General features: G+C 38.2%; 1 protein-coding gene across 4 annotated transcripts in view; it reads right to left on the reverse strand.

The window, feature by feature from the left end:
• Nucleotides 1-18,140, reverse strand: part of VTI1A (vesicle transport through interaction with t-SNAREs 1A) — a 396,717-nt gene that overhangs the window by 284,485 nt on the left and 94,092 nt on the right. For all 4 annotated transcript variants that reach the window (XM_055118855.1, XM_055118853.1, XM_055118852.1 and 1 more), the window contains one exon: nt 14,350-14,434. In XM_055118855.1, the coding sequence (XP_054974830.1) occupies nt 14,350-14,434 (85 nt within the window). The remainder of the gene's footprint in view (nt 1-14,349; nt 14,435-18,140) is intronic.

Here is an 18,140-nt window from a genome sequence, read left to right on the forward strand (position 1 = left end):
AAGGAATTCACCCAAGGTCTCCCCATAACTAAGGAACAGAGCCAAGATTTGAACCCACGTTTGTGTGGTTATGAAGCTCCAAGCATATTTCTTTTCTTTCTTCCCCCCCCCTTTTTTTTTTTTTGCTTCACTATAGATGAAAAACTGGTCATTTGACTTGGCACTAGGGTTAAAAAATATTTCCTATGAATTCTATATGCATAACTTTTTTTTTGCTTTTTTTTGGGGGTCACACCCGGCGATGCACAGGGGTTACTCCTGGCTCTGCACTCAGGAATCACCCCTGGCGGTGTTCAGGGGACCATATGGGATGCTGGGACTCGAACCCATGTCGACTGCGTGTAAGGCAAACGCCCTACCCGCTGTGCTATCACTCCAGCCCCAACTTTTTTTTTTTAATCCTCAAAGGAGAGGGAAAAGTGTAAGAATGTGCAAATCACTTTTCATGTGGTAGACATGAAGTCCCAATTGACAAGGGCTGGACGCGAAACGATGAGTTCGTTTGAATTTGTTAGCATCTTCCAGATCAAGACAACGTTATACAAAAATGCTGAAGAGAAAGATAACACTACACCTTTGTTACCTGCTGATAATCTTACAGTGCTTAATTTGAGCAGAGTCCAGCAACTCACGGAGGGCACGAAAGAACTGTTGCTCCACGAGGTTTACAGTTAACAAAGGAGAGAACAGAAAGACTGACTTGTTCTCACAACAGTATGAATTTAAAGAACTATATGGGGTGTGCATTCTACAGGAAGTTGAAGTAGGAAGAAAAATGAGACACTGGACTTTGCACACAGCTATAAAATGAGGGGGATTCATTGTAGTATGAAAATTCACAGCTGGCAGGCAATAGCAGCGAGGCATTAAGATATATGGGCCATCTTCATGCTTACCTTTTAGAGTCATAGCGTTTTAAAAAAAAAAAGTCTCCTTTTCATATTAACAAAGTCTCTCCAGTCAATCCCTTTAACTCACCCACATGAAAAATTTGGATGACTTTATACAAGTACTATATTAACAAGAGCTAGAAAAAAAAAAGTGCATCCTTTAAGTCTGTGAAGACTTTTAAGGACAGTTTTGTTCATTTGCCGATTTAATTGATAGGTCATCAACAGGTCCCCATGAAGCACTGCCCGTTATGGAGAAATCCTAGGTATGCTAATGCAGAAGAGAGAAATATAAAGTAACTGATGCCTATCTGCACCAAGTCAACACTCATTCAGATTGATGGAAACCAGTGACATTTGAGACAGTACTGGACTGGCCAACACAGTCTGAAGAAAAACTTTCCATTTAAAAACAAGTGTATTTATTGATCAATATAACGTAACAATAAATGTAAAAGTAGTCCAAAATGTTATGGAAAATAATAAAATGTTATTCCTAATTTTTAAATTTGTCATTTTCAGCACATAGTACAAGGTTAAAAATGACTTAAGGTTGTAGTTTAGAGTTTTAAAATCTCCACAATGTATTAAATAGAAATAATTACACATCTGACCGCCAAAACGGATAGGTTAATTGGGATAGTTACTCTGAAATAATAATAAGTTGGAATACAAGTGATTTTGAAATATGTTAATAGTTTCAAGTACATAAAATAACTTAGATGAACACTAGCTAAGCCAATAGATAGTCTATAAATTCTCATAAGTAATGTATTTGCCCCAACGCCTGACTGCTTACAATTCACCCATTTGCCCCTGTTCCCAAGGATTTATTCCATAAGGACCAGATCTTTAAAGCTTTTCCTGATCCCAATGAAATAGACAAAATTATTTCCTCCACCAAGCTTCAGAAACACTCACTCAGGGCCGGATACATAGCACAGGGGTTAAGGCTTTGAATGCAGCTGACCGGGTTTGATCCCTGATACTGCATAAGGTTCCCTGAATACAGCCAGGAGGGATCCCTGAATAGAGAGGCAAGGGTAAGCCCCAAGCACCACTGGGTTGTGACCTTCAAGTCAAACAGATATAAAACAACAACAACAACAACAACAACAAACCATAGCTAAAATCCACATTATTCATAAAAGACAAACTCTAGAAAATCCCAAATGCTCAAAAACAGTTACTAGATAAAGAGCTATGGTACATATACACAATGGAATACTACTAGCTGTAAGAAAAGATGAAGTAAAGCGATTAACTGCTTCATAGGTGGATCTGAAGAGAGAGTATCATGGTGGGTGAACGTAGTCAGAGGGAGAGGGGCAGACACAGAATTATCTCTCTCATATGCGGAATAGAAAGAAACACAGCAGGGGAATGCCCAAAGGCAACTGAAACAAAGAGCTTGAGAATCAGTCTTCAGTAGGAAGCTTGCCACTGGGGGAGGGTTGGTGGGGAGTTGTTTAGGGAAGGAAATGCTAGGACTAAGGTGGAGGAGAAAAGTTCCCACCATACAGGCATGCTGGGCGATGGGGGGAGATGGGAGGGAACCTGGGGACAGACATTGGTGGAGGGAAGTGGACACTGGTGCAGGGACTGGTGCTGGAAAATGGTATGCCTGAAACTTAATCATAAATTACTCTGATTTATATATTTATTTAATATTTTTATTTTTATAAATTTTTTCACAATAATTTGTTACATTTAATATTCCAACGCCAATCCCACCACCATTACACCTGCCACCACCATATTTCAAATGTTTTCACACTGACCCCCAAACCCTGACTGCAAAGCAGGACCTAAATAATATATTTTGCATTGCTTGTTATGAATAATTCACTAAGAATGATCCAAAATGTCCTTAGAGGAAAGTGTGTGAAAACTGTTGTATTCCACCCTGGAACAATTAAGTCCTTGTATAAGAGATTACTAACATGTTGCTAAGGGTTGAGCCTTGAGTGCCTATATATAAATACAGATACATATGCATATATGCATACACATATACATACACATATACATATATACACATATACAGATATACATATCTGTATATGAGTGTATATATACACACATATATACATATATATACACATATCATGTCTCTGAATGAGTTGCCTTCTACTTTACACCCCATCAAATGTGGTGTGCTACTCTTGTTACATCATGAATAACTGTAACTCTGCAATTCATAGTGTTTCAATTAAAAAATAATAAAATCAAATTTCAAAACACTCATTCAGTTTATAATAGACATTTATAGCTACATATTTACCCAATAAATAATTTGCTAAGATATTGAGCTTATTAAATAAAGTTTACATGGGTTGGAGAGATAGTATGGAGGTTAAAGCTCTTGACTTGAATATGGCAGATCTTGGTTTGACCCTTGACATCACATATGGTCCTCTGAGTACTGCCAGGAGTGATCCCAGAGCAGAGAGCCAGGAATAAGCCTGAGCTCTACAGGGTATAGGCCCCAAAGCCAAACCAAAAAGACAAAACTAACACACGAATAAAAAAACCCTTGACATTCCGAATGTGCCTAGGACAGTATCAGGGTTTATTTCTCAATGAGTTACACAAAACTGATTTTCCCTTTCAGATGGGTTCAAGATGTCTCCTACCCTTCTCCCCAATAGAAATGTTGTTAATCATATAAATTTAAGGCAGTGTTTTTCTGGCTATTTCAGAAATCAGCCTAGTCCATGGCTAATGAGCCATGTTAATTTCTTAAGGTTTCAACAATTGTTTTCTGAATAGCTGTTGAAGACCCACTGGGCTCTCTCCAAGTGCTATAAGTAGCACTGAAAATGAAAATTCAGAAAATCTATCCATTTTAAAAGGTGTGATTTACATTACATGACTGAAACTCAAGCATGAAAGCTTTGTAACTGTACCTCATGGTGATTCAATAAATAAATAAATAAATAGTAAAAGGTGTGATTTATAGGAAGACAAATAATCAAAATCTTTAAGTGGACTGGGACAATTGGCAACAGGTTGGGATAAGATTACCAATCTGGGGAATAATGGCAGGATTACTTAAAACTAAGCTTATTTTTCCTTCAAAACGGACAGTCTTCAAAAATCCTTTTTTCTTGTTGGGCTTTAGGGTGGTTTCTTCCTCTCTCTAAATAAATAGATATTTATTTAACTATGTCTTAGAGTTTATATCTCAGGATGCAAAAGGACAACACAGTGCCGTACATGAATGACGGCCCACCATGACAGTCTCTTTGATAATGACTTGACTTGGAAAACATATTCTTCAATAAAAAAATTATTTTTTAATGTTGACTTTGTTCTGTGAAGGCAACGCTGGAAAACACTGTAGCCCAACAGGAAATACAGACGAAAGCTTCAAATGTAGAGCACATACACAAAAAGCCATTTTTAAAGCTCATGCCCATCAAGTTTCCCACTTGATATAAGTCGTACATAAAGTCTTAGTCCAATGTGAACCCATGCTGTGAAAATTCTGTAGCACCCACCTTAGAAAATTCTGTTAAATACATAAACACTGCTGAAAAAGAAAACTTCTGGGCGCTAGAAGTCAGACTCAAAGGGAAAATAAACCTGATTAAAAAAAAAATCCCAAGGAAAGTTATATAAGCACAGTGCACCAGGGTCATGAGCTTAACCGTCCTTCCCTGTAATATTTGAAAGTAAATTGGCATTTCAGCAATTGGCTTTGGTTGTCATTCTTTTTTCTTAACTCACAAAGATACGATGAAATAAGAATGGCTTCACGTGTATCTTATAAACCGTCAAGAACAGGCATACGCATTATGGAGTAAGACACCTTTAAAAATGAGTATAATACTTCTTAATGGATTAAAAACGAACGCCATGAATTCACTCGGACCACCTAGGGAGAAGGGGCACCAAATAAGAGTATAAATGACATCCTTTTCTTACCATTATGAAGCTCACTAGAACTCAGCTCAGAGAACCTTACAAAATAAATTTAAGCACATCTTGAGAATATTCCTTAAGTGCTTCACCCAAATGACAGCCCCTCTGTTTTCCGAGCAGAACTTTCGTTTTTTTTTTGAAACGTTAAGATTTTAATAGGCTTATAATAATGAAGTGATAATTCACATTAAAATGATCATCTTACCACTCACTGGGTAGACGTTTTAACTCAAAAGCTCCAGTCAAATAATCCTTTGCAGCATTTGAAAACATGCCTATCAAGCAGAGATATCTTCAAGATTATGAAACCATAACCACAGTCTTATCACTCAAAATATCTCTGCAGGTAATGCTTTTGGTAAAAAAAAAATAAATTACTCATTCTTTGGGAAAATACTTTCTCAAAGTTATATATGATTAAATGACAGATGTTTGACATCAAGGCAATTTTATAAGCCCATTTTTCTATTCTTATGTTGTAGAACAACACTGTTATTTTATCACTTCTATCATTGTCTTAGACACCAAAGCCAGAATTTCATTTTGTGCTCAAATGAAATTACTCAAAAATCTGAATCAATATTGACAGACAACACTCTATACTCTGATAACACAAGACTGAAGTATCTGACCTTTTGAGTTATACATCCCTAAAGCACTGATATTCTGCAAAGCACATTAAAAGCTCTCTGAATAAGTGATTTATAGGATTACCATCTTTTGTATATACAGTAATGTGATACCATTCCCATGAATCAAAAGTTTAATCTTCTATCAATGTAAAATATCTCTAAAATCAAGAAACACACAGTTCATACTTTTGGTTGAGGTCTATCTACCCAAAAATCCTCTACAATATTCAGTAGCAAATGAAGGGGGAAAAACTTACATGTACTTGCTGAACTGTTAACTCAGCTCCAAGTTAGATTCCAACATCAAAAATTAATGTATTACTTTCTATTATTGTACAGTTTTATCCCTTAATCTCTTTTGCAAATAAATTAATATATTCAAGGATTTATGTTTTTGAAACAAATTATTACATGATCATTACATTATTTTTCAAAAATAATTACATTACTTTGAATCAAATTGCTAATGATTTGAACAAATTATTATCTAGCAAAGTGAACACTGACACTATTTCTCAAAGAGAAGAATGAGAGGTGGTGGGAGGGTGGGGGAAGGAAGAAGGAGAAGAGAAGGCCAAGAGTCTAAAAATGAAGAGGATATGATAGGAGAAAAACAAGAGAGTCAGCGGACATGAAAAAACTCCTGAAATGATAGTCTACTAGTCTAATAAAAGTTCTGACTCAACAGATACTTCCAAAACTGATTTAAAATTTTAAATGATTAGAATAATAACGTGAATCAAAAGACAGTGACGCGATTATAGAATGGCCTGTGATAATGTTTCAATATCAGGCTCCTACATCTCTGAATTTCCTTATAATCTTTGCAAAGGTCCAAGAAAACTTGAACAGTCAACTTGTCAAGCCTCTGAAATTGTTAGCTAATAAGGAAAGCACTTAGAATTTCAAATGCATTAGCTTAGGTCTTTTTAAAAGTTCCAAATTTTAAATACATTATGGAATAACTATAGTGTCATTATTATTGTTAATAGTGTGAGTTCGATATGCCAAAAACAGTAACAAGTCTCACAATGGAGATGTTACTGGTGCCCATTCAAGCAAATTGGTGAGCAATGGGATGAGAGTGACAGCGACAGTGTGAGTATGAGGCTGAGGTTTTGACCCAGGGCCCCTTATGTAATGCCAGGCAAGTGACCCACCACTGAGGTTTTTTCAAGCGGAAGCTGAGAGCACTATTGATGGCTTTTTCTGTATAAGCTCTTAAAAAAGAGAGAGAGACAAAGTAGAAATGTTGATGTGTATAAATTTTTTAACTTCTATACAATGATTTGATTTTATGAATTATTGTTTTCAAGAAGAAAACAAGTTGTCAAACAAGTTCAAGTTCTAAGAACTAGTTATACAATCCAGAAAAGATCTAAACATGTCATGTACAAAAGGGCTGACAAAGTATATTCCTAGTGTGTCTGTGTGTGTATATGTATAATATATATACAAATACACCTACATACAATTTATGGGGCCAGGAGGATAATACAATGTGTTATAACATATGCTTGCATGCAGAAGCCTGGAATTCAGGTAGAGCTCCCAAGCAATAACTGAATTTAAAATTAAATAACTACAACAACATAGTATTGAAATGGAGATAAAATTCATTTAAGAAAGTTTCATAGATGGGCCAGAGAGATAGTATATTAGAGAGAGGGCTTTCACCTTGCATACAGCTGACCCAGGTCAATACCCCAGAGGTTCTCTGAGTGCCACCAGGAGTGATCACTGAGCACAAAGTCAAGAGTAAGTCCTAAGCACAGCTGGGTGTGACCCAAAACAACAAAACAAATCTTCAAGGAGAGAAATAGGACTTCCAAAACAAAATCCTTATGTTGAAATAGAAGAACCTTAGATATAAATACCAATGCAAGTAAGACTTGGGTAGAAAATATTTCTTACATGAAAGGGACTTATAAATCACAGTATTGCTATTATTCTTACTCTGAAATTTTATCCTGCACTTCCCTAATAAAACAAAATACACAGAATATTGTGATAAATGTACCATTTAATAAAAGAAAGGTAAGTAGTTTATAAATATAGGAAAATGTGTTTTGACAATAATAAAGTGGTATAATTAAAACATGGTTTATTAGTTACTGTACTTGCTGAGTAATGCCTACTCGCATTTTCCTAACTAAGGAAAGATCACTAATTATTACAACTATTGAATAAAAATTTCTCCATATTCAATGCACCACTATTAACTGACACAATAACATTATTTCATAGAAAGTGTAGGTATTAATGATCACTAAATTTCTACACATGTGCAGAGGCACTCTTTAGACAGACATGTAGATGAAATTCAATGAAGGGACTTTTATCTGGCTCTACTACACAAAGATGAAATACTAGCACTGGATGGTAGGTGTCTGACTCAATTTTATATCATGCATTCATGTCATGGATGTTCTCATTCAAATGCAGATTCTGCTACAGTAGTTCTGAGGTGGGCCCTGAGATCCTGCCTTTCTAGCAAGGTCCCAGATGAGGATGGTATTGCTGGTCTTAAGCCTCATTCAGGGAAGTAGTAAATGAACCAATTTCCTCTTCAGTCTGATATCACTAAAATGCAATGTAAGTTTAGGGGTGGAGACTACCTGAAGTGAAGATAATTTGAGAGAAAACAAATACATGCTCTGTAAAGCAATGTACGAAACTTTTATTTCTTTATTAACATATTTATGCTTCTTATAAACTCCTGGCAAGCTATCTGTGGCGTACTTGATATGCCAAGAACAGTAACAACGACGGTCCTCATTCCCCTGATGCTGAAAGAGCCCCCAGTACGCCATTGGGCTATACTAGCACGCAACAGGGACGAATGGGGATGTTTCTGGTGCCCACTGGAGCAAACTGATGAGCAACGGGATGACAGTGATACAGTGATACAGTGATAAACTCCAGGAGTGGGTATTGGGATGATTCATCAAATGAAACTTTGTCATATTTGGTTTGATGCTCAGAGTATATGCACAAGTACACACCGTCTAATGAATTAAGGGTCATATATAAACCCTCCGAGCATAAGGACTTGACCTGTTCACATTTGTTTGGCCTATATTCACATATGTTTGGCAATACCCTTAGGGAGGAACATTTAGAGTCCCCTGCCTACTTGTTGAGCTTTCATTGTGTTCTGTTCGTGCTGTGTATTAAACCTAGACCCCCACACATGTGAAGCATGCACTCTACCACTGAGGTACAGCCTGCGCACTCCTGGATGCCTTTCTAAGTGTCTTATCAGTTCTCCTACATCTTCACATAAAAATTCCTCCATTAACTTCAACCAGTAAAAGGACCACCTCTTGGAATACTCTAATACATCTCTAACATGCTCCATTCCTACACCCCTTTGTCCCCCACAACTTGTATCAGGCCACCTGTTGCTGAAATACCTCCAGTGCTATCACACCTTTAGGGCCCAATTCGGTCTCCTTCTCCTGCCCCAACTCCCACCCACAACTTGTACCTTTTCTGGATCTGCCCAGTAGCCCGTGTGCTCCATCCCATCCTTCACACCGTTCTAGTGTACCAGCCTTCTTTCTGTTCTTTAGACAGCCAAACACCTACAGTCATTTGAGAGTCCTCTGCCTGCCCCTCCCTCTCCGAACCACCTGCCCCCTATTGCTTGCTGATGGCATTTTTGCACTGTTCAAGACTGTGTGGAGAGCATTTCTCTGGGCCTTCCTGCTACCCAGCCACAGGTAGTTGTCATCAGTGCATCTCTAATGCCCTGCCTCATTTTCCCACTCTCTGAAAGGATTATTCATCCAGCATTAATCTTTCAAGATGCCTATTTCATCCTCTCCTCTTTCCCAATCTGTCCCTATCATAAACAAGGACCCTGGTTTTCTTGTCTACTGCCATATCCTCAGTACATGAAACATAATATTCAATAGTCAGTTTTTTGATAAATAATTCAGAAAGGAAGTTAATCGACAGGAGAACATGACCTATTTTGACTAGAACAGATCATGTCAGGCAATCTAGGTGCATGGGACCCAGTCACAAGTCTGTGTGGTCTATTAGTTAAGATATTCTGGCTGCTATATAGCTTGATTATAAGTGTGCAAACAACTTAATCTCTCTATACCTTGTTTGCTCAGCTGTAAAATGAGGGTGGGGGGAGTAATTACTGCACATGTTGTGGTAAGGAATAAAGAGATAGCGATTTTAGAGTACTAAGGACAGTGTGGGGCCCTTATTAAGTGTTCGACACACACCATATTCTTCCTGCATATGACCACACTGGTCTGTCGTGGAGAAAGCACAAGGCCCTGCTTGTGAGGTGAAGCACTTCTTCACCACAGAAAACTGCAGAGGTAGAGTTCCCTGGCACAAAGAGATCAGTGGCTCAACGGAACATCAGGGTCAAGAGGCCCAAAATAAACCACTGAGAAAAGGGATGACTCCTGAGACTTGGTACTCAGGAATGGCAGGATCAACGTGAGAAAATGACACAAGACCACCCTTCAAAGACGTGAGGTTACTGACCATGGCCGAACTCTCTATGTGTGGTTTCAGAGGTGGACTACCGGAGGGAGGGACAGCTCCTTCGGAAGGGAGGGGAGGGCAAACATGCATATCTTAAGCCATGTGTTTGCGGACCGGAAGAAGAGATTAACTTGTATTTCTGCCTATTTCTTTTATCCACAAATAGCTTCCATTAGTTTGTATCAATTGTAATAATGGGACACTTACTTTGAAGAGGGGAAAAAATATGTAATTTCAGAATAGAGGGCAGATGATCCAGAATTTTAAATATGAAGTTCCTGGTTCCCAACAAAATGGATTATTTCCACAGCTAGGAGTCATACCTGACTATTGGTAATTGATTTTTAAACTGGAAGTCAAAGAATATTCACATATTCTAAGACAAGAACTTAGAAGCGATGCCAAACTGGATGAAGTCAATGGCTCCTACGAACAGCAGATTGTTTCCACTTTGAAGGTGACTCCCAAAGAAGTTTCGTTAATGAGTCTGATAATTGTCCCTCTTGACATCAGTCTTAGATGGAATGTTCTAGCATCAGCACTCTAGTTTAACACCATATATCCCTCCAGCTATGCCTTTTTTCCAAATGAAGGTATTTAACTTTTAACCTCATCAACTGCTCAAATAGAAAGGGATTCACAAAAGAGACTTGGATCAGGAGTGACTTGGAATATACCATGATGTAAACAGCACTGGGAAATAATCATGTACTGGTTCTCAGAACAAATGAATAGGCGACAGGAGTCCCAACGTTGACTCACTACGCTGAAAGAGACGACAGGTGCAAATCTGACAAATGTCATAATGTCAAATGTCATAAAATTGGTTAAAATTTTACGTCAAAAATAATTCAACGATTTTAAAAGATAAATTTTAAATTTATATTTAAATTTTGAAATGATAAAATTTAAAAATTTAAATTTAAAATTTAAAAATCTCTCCCTCCCTTTCTTTCTCCCTTCTTTGCTTGCCTCTTTTCTTCCTTCCTTCTATGTCTGGCCATACCCGGCAGACCTCAGGTTTCCTCCTAGCTCTGAGCTCAGGGATAACACCAGGCAGTGCGTGCAGGACTACAGGGGGTGACAGAGAACTGGGGTCTGCTTTCAGAAAGGCAGGTGCCTTACCCCTTCATCTCTCCAGCCCCTGATTTTCATTCCTTCCCAGAAAGACGCGAGTGGTTAAAATAATATGCCCTCTAGCAAATATAATTACTTATATGTAATAACCAAGCTTCTTTCTCTGCCAATAGAAAATATTAAGTTAATAAACAGAAACAGATTTTTGTTGAGATCTTTTACCAAAAGTTTTGCAAGAGAGCCATATTGCTAATGGCGAAGTGTAAAAATAATTACTTTTCTAAGCACTTAGAAAACATATGACTTCATTTTTTGCAAATTAAAGAGCACAGAGAGGGTTAAGTTATTTCTCAAAGTCACACAGCTGAATGACAGAACCAGATGATGGAGCTATTATCTTTTTCCCAATTCAGCACACCAGAACAAGAGTTTCTAGAATTTTTGTGGGGATAAGTAAAATATCAAAATATATTTCACCAGAAGGCCCCAAATCAAACTGCCAATCTTGCTACTTTTTTCTAAGTAATGAACAATTAAATATATAATGTCTACTTCTATCATATTTTAGAGCTACTTTTCCCCAAAGGAAAAGCATGATCTTAGAAAAACATTATCATTCTTTAATACAACTTTCTTTATGAAAAAGTTTCTACTTTCTGAGGTTGGAGCGATAGCACAGCGGGTAGGGCGTTTGCCTTGCATGTGGCCAACCCGGGTTTGAATCCCAGCATCCCATACGGTCCCCTGAGCACCGCTAGGGATAATTCCTGAGTGCAGAGCCAGGAGTAACCCCCTGTGCATCGCTGGGTGTGACCCAAAAAGCAAAATTAAAAGTTTCTACTTTCTATTTTCTTCATTTTGCTGTAGACTGGCAAAAACTGTGGCTGTGATACAGAACTCATTTCAGACCAGTGCTTGTAAACCACCTCTCCTTATTTATATTTTCTCCCTCTATTTGTACAAAAGCTCGCTTGGTCCTTTCACATCTTTCCCTGCTTTGCATGCTATCAGTTTTAAAAAGAAACCAGTAAGTGCTAAAGTTTTTCCTTTTGTTGTTCTTCTGTTGCACTGGTAGCAAAATGATAGCATAAATTCACAACAGAGTGAAAATAAAAAGCTGATAACTTACTAGACAGAGCTAGGTGGAGGTAAGATGGGAAACAGGACATGAGAAAGGGACATGGTCACCATCATCAAAATTATTTTTCCCTTTATCTTTCTTTGATTTATTATTGTCTTATTTATTTTTGTGGTACCCGAGATCTAACCCAGGACTTCATATCTGCAAGCCAAACAAAAATTTAACAGCCAGTATCGCCTGAAAACAAAGGAGGATACTAGTAAATTAAATAACTTCCATAACCCCACAATTAGATTTTTCCTGATATCACTTTAATGAAAAGGAAAGGACAGGAAAAATACTCTGCTCTTGCCTTCTCATTCCTCACTTAACTTTCAAACTCATTCAAGAAAATGAATGAATACGGTAAAGCCTAGGCAGGCAAAAGTTGGACCACATCTGTCCTCACCTCCACAAAGTTCAGCCTTCTCTCCCTTCCCAGACCTGGTTTTATAATCCATTAGCTCTGGGAGGGAGGGGAGGTGAAGGTGTGAAAAAAAAGGAAAGGTGGCCCAATCAACTCCAGGATCCCAGGAAGACCATCTCCAACCCAGCCCAGCCCCATGTGGAAAGAGGCTCCAGGGATGGAAGGCTTTCAAGGAAGGATCCTCGGTGATACCTACATCCCTTTGGAAAAATTCCATTTGTATATATAAATTTCAATCACACTAAAAATGTTTTTCTATACAATCAAGACAAATATCTGCACATTATCCCACATTAATGGCTTTATGGTGTTTTATGGATGCCAAACATTTTGACATGTTATTGTTTCTGAAGACTACTCTGAGGAAGGCAATTTTGTTTGCATTTTTCTGAAGAAGAAACTGAGATACAGAGAGGTTAAGGATCTGCACAGGAGCACAAAGACAAAAGTTAAAGTTTTAGCCTGGTCTTTGACCTCAAGAAAGACAGTCTTTCTATTATTCATATTTTTCACAAGCACAGTCACTTCTAAAGGTAAGTTCAACAACAAAAGTAACAAAGGCTGGACTCACTCTAATTGAGGCAGAGAATCAACAAACCAAAAACTTTCGAAAGAGGGGCCACTCATACTGTCAAAAATTCTGGGAGCCTTTATTGTTTTCTTCTTTTTTTCCTAACCATTTCTAAAATGCTAATCTGATTTGTATTTACCTTATTCAGTTCCTCAGAAATCATCACATAAATCAACTAACATAAGATAGCCATGAACTCAGGGCAAGAAAAATCACTGGTGTTTAAAAGTATATTGGTTATTTGGCTCAATTTCATTATATTTGCTCTTTCAAAATAAAAATTGTTATTGTATTTTTAAATGGATGAAAATGTTCATTTTTGTGGTTTACATGATGTGCAAGAGCTATGCATAATACATTAACCAGCTGATATACAATCTAAATCTTGAAAAACAAACTCTAAATATTCACTAAATAAAAAAAAATCTAAAAATCTGATGTCTACGAAGAGTTTAACAGTTATTTACTACATAAAAATAGCCATTGTAGAAAGCACTCAGGATGCTAATATTTGTCTATGTTAAGTAGATTCATCTTCAAAAACCGAATTAGAGCCATAGCTTTAAACTTAATAATGAATACTCTTTCCCACCAAAAGTTGGGGCAGCACTAACTATGATTACCATAAACATTAGCTTGCTTGCTTACATGACTCCACCTGCCCCCACCCAACCCTCATTTGATTATAGACTCTGCATGATTCAAAAATATCATAAAGGATCATTACACCGATTTCCAACGCCAAGACAAACAAACTTGCTCAAGTAGGTCTTGTCACTTCTCTGCCCCTAGTTGACATCATTTAAATGGATGAAAATGTTAATTTTTACATAGGTGACTAAACGTAAAGGAGCAAGCAACTGGAGACAGCACTGTGTGCTAGCAATCATTGCGGGTGGGTAAACTGACAACATGTAACTGCATATTAAGACAAATGTAGAATTTAGACAAAGTATTCCATCTCTTTTCAGATGTATACTTTTAAACCTCAGGAACTGTTTTCAGTAGATGTCATGCCTTTTAACTTGAAAAAAGATAAGCGCAAATAAGCTCCCAATTGTCTCCCCAATATGTAAACCACATCTCGGGCTGCTGTCTCTGCTACTCCTTTGAAGTTTCCCTGAAATGTCATGTGTTGTGAAGACTGCTGTGCATAAGCAAGACAATTTGCTCACTCTCAGAATTCTTACCGGTTTCCACTGCTATTTGGTATCCAGCCTCTAGTCTCCGAGATGACCTTTCCAGCCTCTCTGTGTTATCGAGCAGATGTGCCCTCTGAAAAAGAAAAAGGGGGGGGGGGAAATCAGACGGTCATCTACAATGTTCTTTTTTTTGCCTTAAAAAAATAGCACCTTCATATGCCCTAACATTTCTGCGGGGGAGTCACAACCCATTATAGATAATTTCTAGCACATCTTCCATTATAAGAACTATTCCCGTGGACAGATTTCCAATCAATTGTGCAGGGACCATCCACGATCTTTTGTTTTGTTTTGTTTTGTTTTGTTTTGTTTTAAGAGACAAATTCACATTGCATGTGGCCACATGAATCTTACTCCAAAACACTAAGAAATGTACAAAGACTAAAGGGACTGGGGTCTTTCCCATTTCAGCAGAGGGAGATGTTTGAAATATCTGCATAGCTCTAGCATCTCTATTGTGTATTTCTTTTTAACAAAATGTAATTATACACACACACACACACACACACACAAGCTGTATTTGTTCCTTTAACTCCTGCAGATAATAATTTCTTAAGCACAAACTTTTTTTTGAAGAGCACACCCTTATTTGGGTTTGTGGCCATACAGAACACACAGCTCAAATAGAATACTAAACAGCAGCATATGTATTAGACAGCTCAAACAAGCACCAAGAAAATGAGTCACAAGTTTGTACATGCACAAAGATGTACAGAATTGTAGATTGTTCCTGCATACTCCAGATATAAGAATGAAAATGAACTGTGACCTGCAGCAATTCCACCTAACCCTCCGGATTCTGACCTAAATTTGGCCACTATTATTATTTCATGTTTGATTGGGAAATTGGAGAATTTCCCTCAAATTTTCAGCACTAAAACTTTCTTTTCTACATCGGGTAGCTTTGATTTTTCTAGCCCTAATAATCAATACTCAACCTATCAAGACTGACAATTATTTATCAGCTCATAACGGGATCTTGGCTCAGACTAGATCACAGCGCGGCTGAGCATGTGTAAGTATGCATCTACATGGGAGTGTGTCGAGATACTTAGGAATACATAAACACGTGCACCTGTGCAATTGTGTCTTCGTACTTGTGTACATGTATTTGTAGGAATGAGTCCCTTTCTTTCCCCCTCAAATTGATTTTGGAAGCTGGTTAAAATAAAGGGGTAAAAAAAATGCAGCTACAACTCCCACAACTTTGTGGTTGTTGACAGATGTCATTTAAAATTGGAGAAATGCTTTCTCATAATAATAAAAAAAAAAGGAGGTGCCACACATATTATCTGAGTGGCTGTCGAGCGGAACGATCTACCTTGCTCTAATGAGCCCCCATGGATCTTGGAGATGCAAGCTGTATTGACATGCACACTTAAGCTAATACACCTAGACCGGTGCCTCCAAGCTCTAGCAGCCAGGGATGCTGACAGAATATCTCGCTTCCATCTTCAAAGAAAGGAAGTGATTAGTATGTTATCATTACCATTCAAAACGTGATTTCCTTATTCCCTCCTGGCATAGGTGACACATCTGAGATGCGGCCAGACGTTGGAGGCAGCTAAAGCCACATCAAAGCTTTCCTTGAAAAAAATTTGGGGGGGGAAGGGCATTGTGCAAAAGGGGGGGGTGAAGAATCATTAAAACAATGCACTTAGAACAGAGAGCTGGGACTTGATGTGAAGGTCAGGAAAGTTGCAACAACAGCCTATATAATAAATGAGTCATCTAATATACAGCAGAGAAATTAAGAGAAAAATGTCCCTCCCGTCTCACACACACACACACACACACACACACACACACACACACACACACACACACACACACACACACACACACACACACACCCCTAAACTAAATAAATAAATGGGAGAAAGGAAAAAGCAAAGCTTCTATCATGAAAACGCAAAATCACTAAGGGCGATTGCAGAGAAAAGCAAGGCCACGGGAGTGCTATGTGTTTGGCATTAATGACTGTTTTTAAATAAAATTAAACACTTTACTCACTTGTCAAAAAATAGCTTTCTTACTCCTAATTCTCCCAGCGTGCATGTTCACAGGCTAAGGATTGTTCTTCCCTTCTCCGAATACTGTTGTCTGCCTTAACAAAGGACTTACTTTCAAACTGACAATTTTCTAAAAAGCGAGCAGCTTTGTGACATCAAGAGGAAATCTAAATTTTAATCCAGAAGAACAGAGCAAAGATTTTTTTTAGTCCATTCCCATACTGAATGCGATCCCTGAATTCAAAGGAGCAACAGATAAATAAAAAAGATGAAAACTACAAATAGGCAGGGTTTGATGATTTTTATAATAATAAATAGCATGGGAGGGGAGGCATTTCAATGGAGCATAATTTGGGATATTCCATGAAATGGAGCCCAAATTCAGTATATGGCTTATTAAGGGGAGCGGAATTTCTAAAAGAGCTTTAAAAAAAAAAAAAGAAAGAAAACAAAAGAAAACCCCACAAGCCTATTCCCAAATAACGAAGGGAACTCTTCCTCTGGACAGTTGTGTTTTATGTGAGTCAATCTGCACGCACGAGGCCGAGCAGTTTACCAGCAGCTTTCCAGCAGGACCCCACTTTGTATTTTGGAACCTCTTCACTTAAGTCGGGCTAAAATCAAGTTCTTGTAACAGCTGTGCTATTTACATTGTTCCCTTAGTTGTGCCTGGCCCCGGTCTCTGGAAATGAAAGGGAATGCACTACAGTGGCAGCTGATGCTTTCAACTTGCCCCCACACTCCGTCCCAAACTCATTCTCTCACCCTCTCCTCGGCCCCTTTCAAAGCAGGTAAGTGGAGCCGGGCCGCGGCTTCAGACAGCTCCACTCGTGTGAGGAGCCGCACAATGTGGAGAGCTGGGGAGGCAGGACTCAAAAGGGGAATTCGCTGCAGCCACAACCAGTTTAGCTCCCGGCACTGCCCGTCGGCCTCCAGCCATGCCCCCATTTCCTGGTCCCGAGTCTGAACAGAGAGGACCAGGAGAGAGGGATGGACAGGGCATCCCTGCTTCCAAACACAACAGAAAAACCCATTTCGCATCTTCTACGACGAGGTTTACAAGGAGGAAGTCTGGGCACGGTCAGTGTTCGACTGCTGCTAGCATCCTGGCTGAGAAACAGTGGCTTCCGAGCAAACATAAGCCATCCTCGTCACCACATCTATTCAGAAATATCAACGCTACATGCCCGTCACAGATACATCCATGTCCGGCCTGGATTCGCTTATTAAATGATTTGATTCTTTCCAAGTAGAATTTCATAACCAGATCTTGTTTTGGAAACCTGCATTCCAGAACCATTCCAGATTTAACTTTTGCTTGAGGCACAACAAAAGAACTAAGCCGTCAAATAATAACAAACATCTTTTTAAAAAATAAAGACATGATACTTTCAACTTTTATAATTAGTTTCTGAAGACCACAAAATTCAGTTTAACAAAAAAAAAAACAAAAAAAAAAACGTGTCCCAAATGCTGGTTGCAAATAAGATGCAAGGATTTATTAGCTATACTCATTGCTTAATATGGGGGAAGAGCTTAGTGCAATCTCTTCACACAGATTTTTTTAAGTGGACTATTATTAAATCTATTGACACTGGAAAAATTCAGATTCTTCACCTAAGTACGTGCATTTGCAAACACCTATAAGCACATATTCCACCTTGCTGGGAAACAATATCAATGTATTTATCAACTCAAGAAAAAACCTAACATATACACACACAAAAATGATATTAATCTAGTATATACATCTGCTTCACTAGAGGA

This window comes from Sorex araneus, chromosome 11 (assembly GCF_027595985.1).
Source record: "Sorex araneus isolate mSorAra2 chromosome 11, mSorAra2.pri, whole genome shotgun sequence".
NCBI lineage: Eukaryota > Metazoa > Chordata > Mammalia > Eulipotyphla > Soricidae > Sorex > Sorex araneus.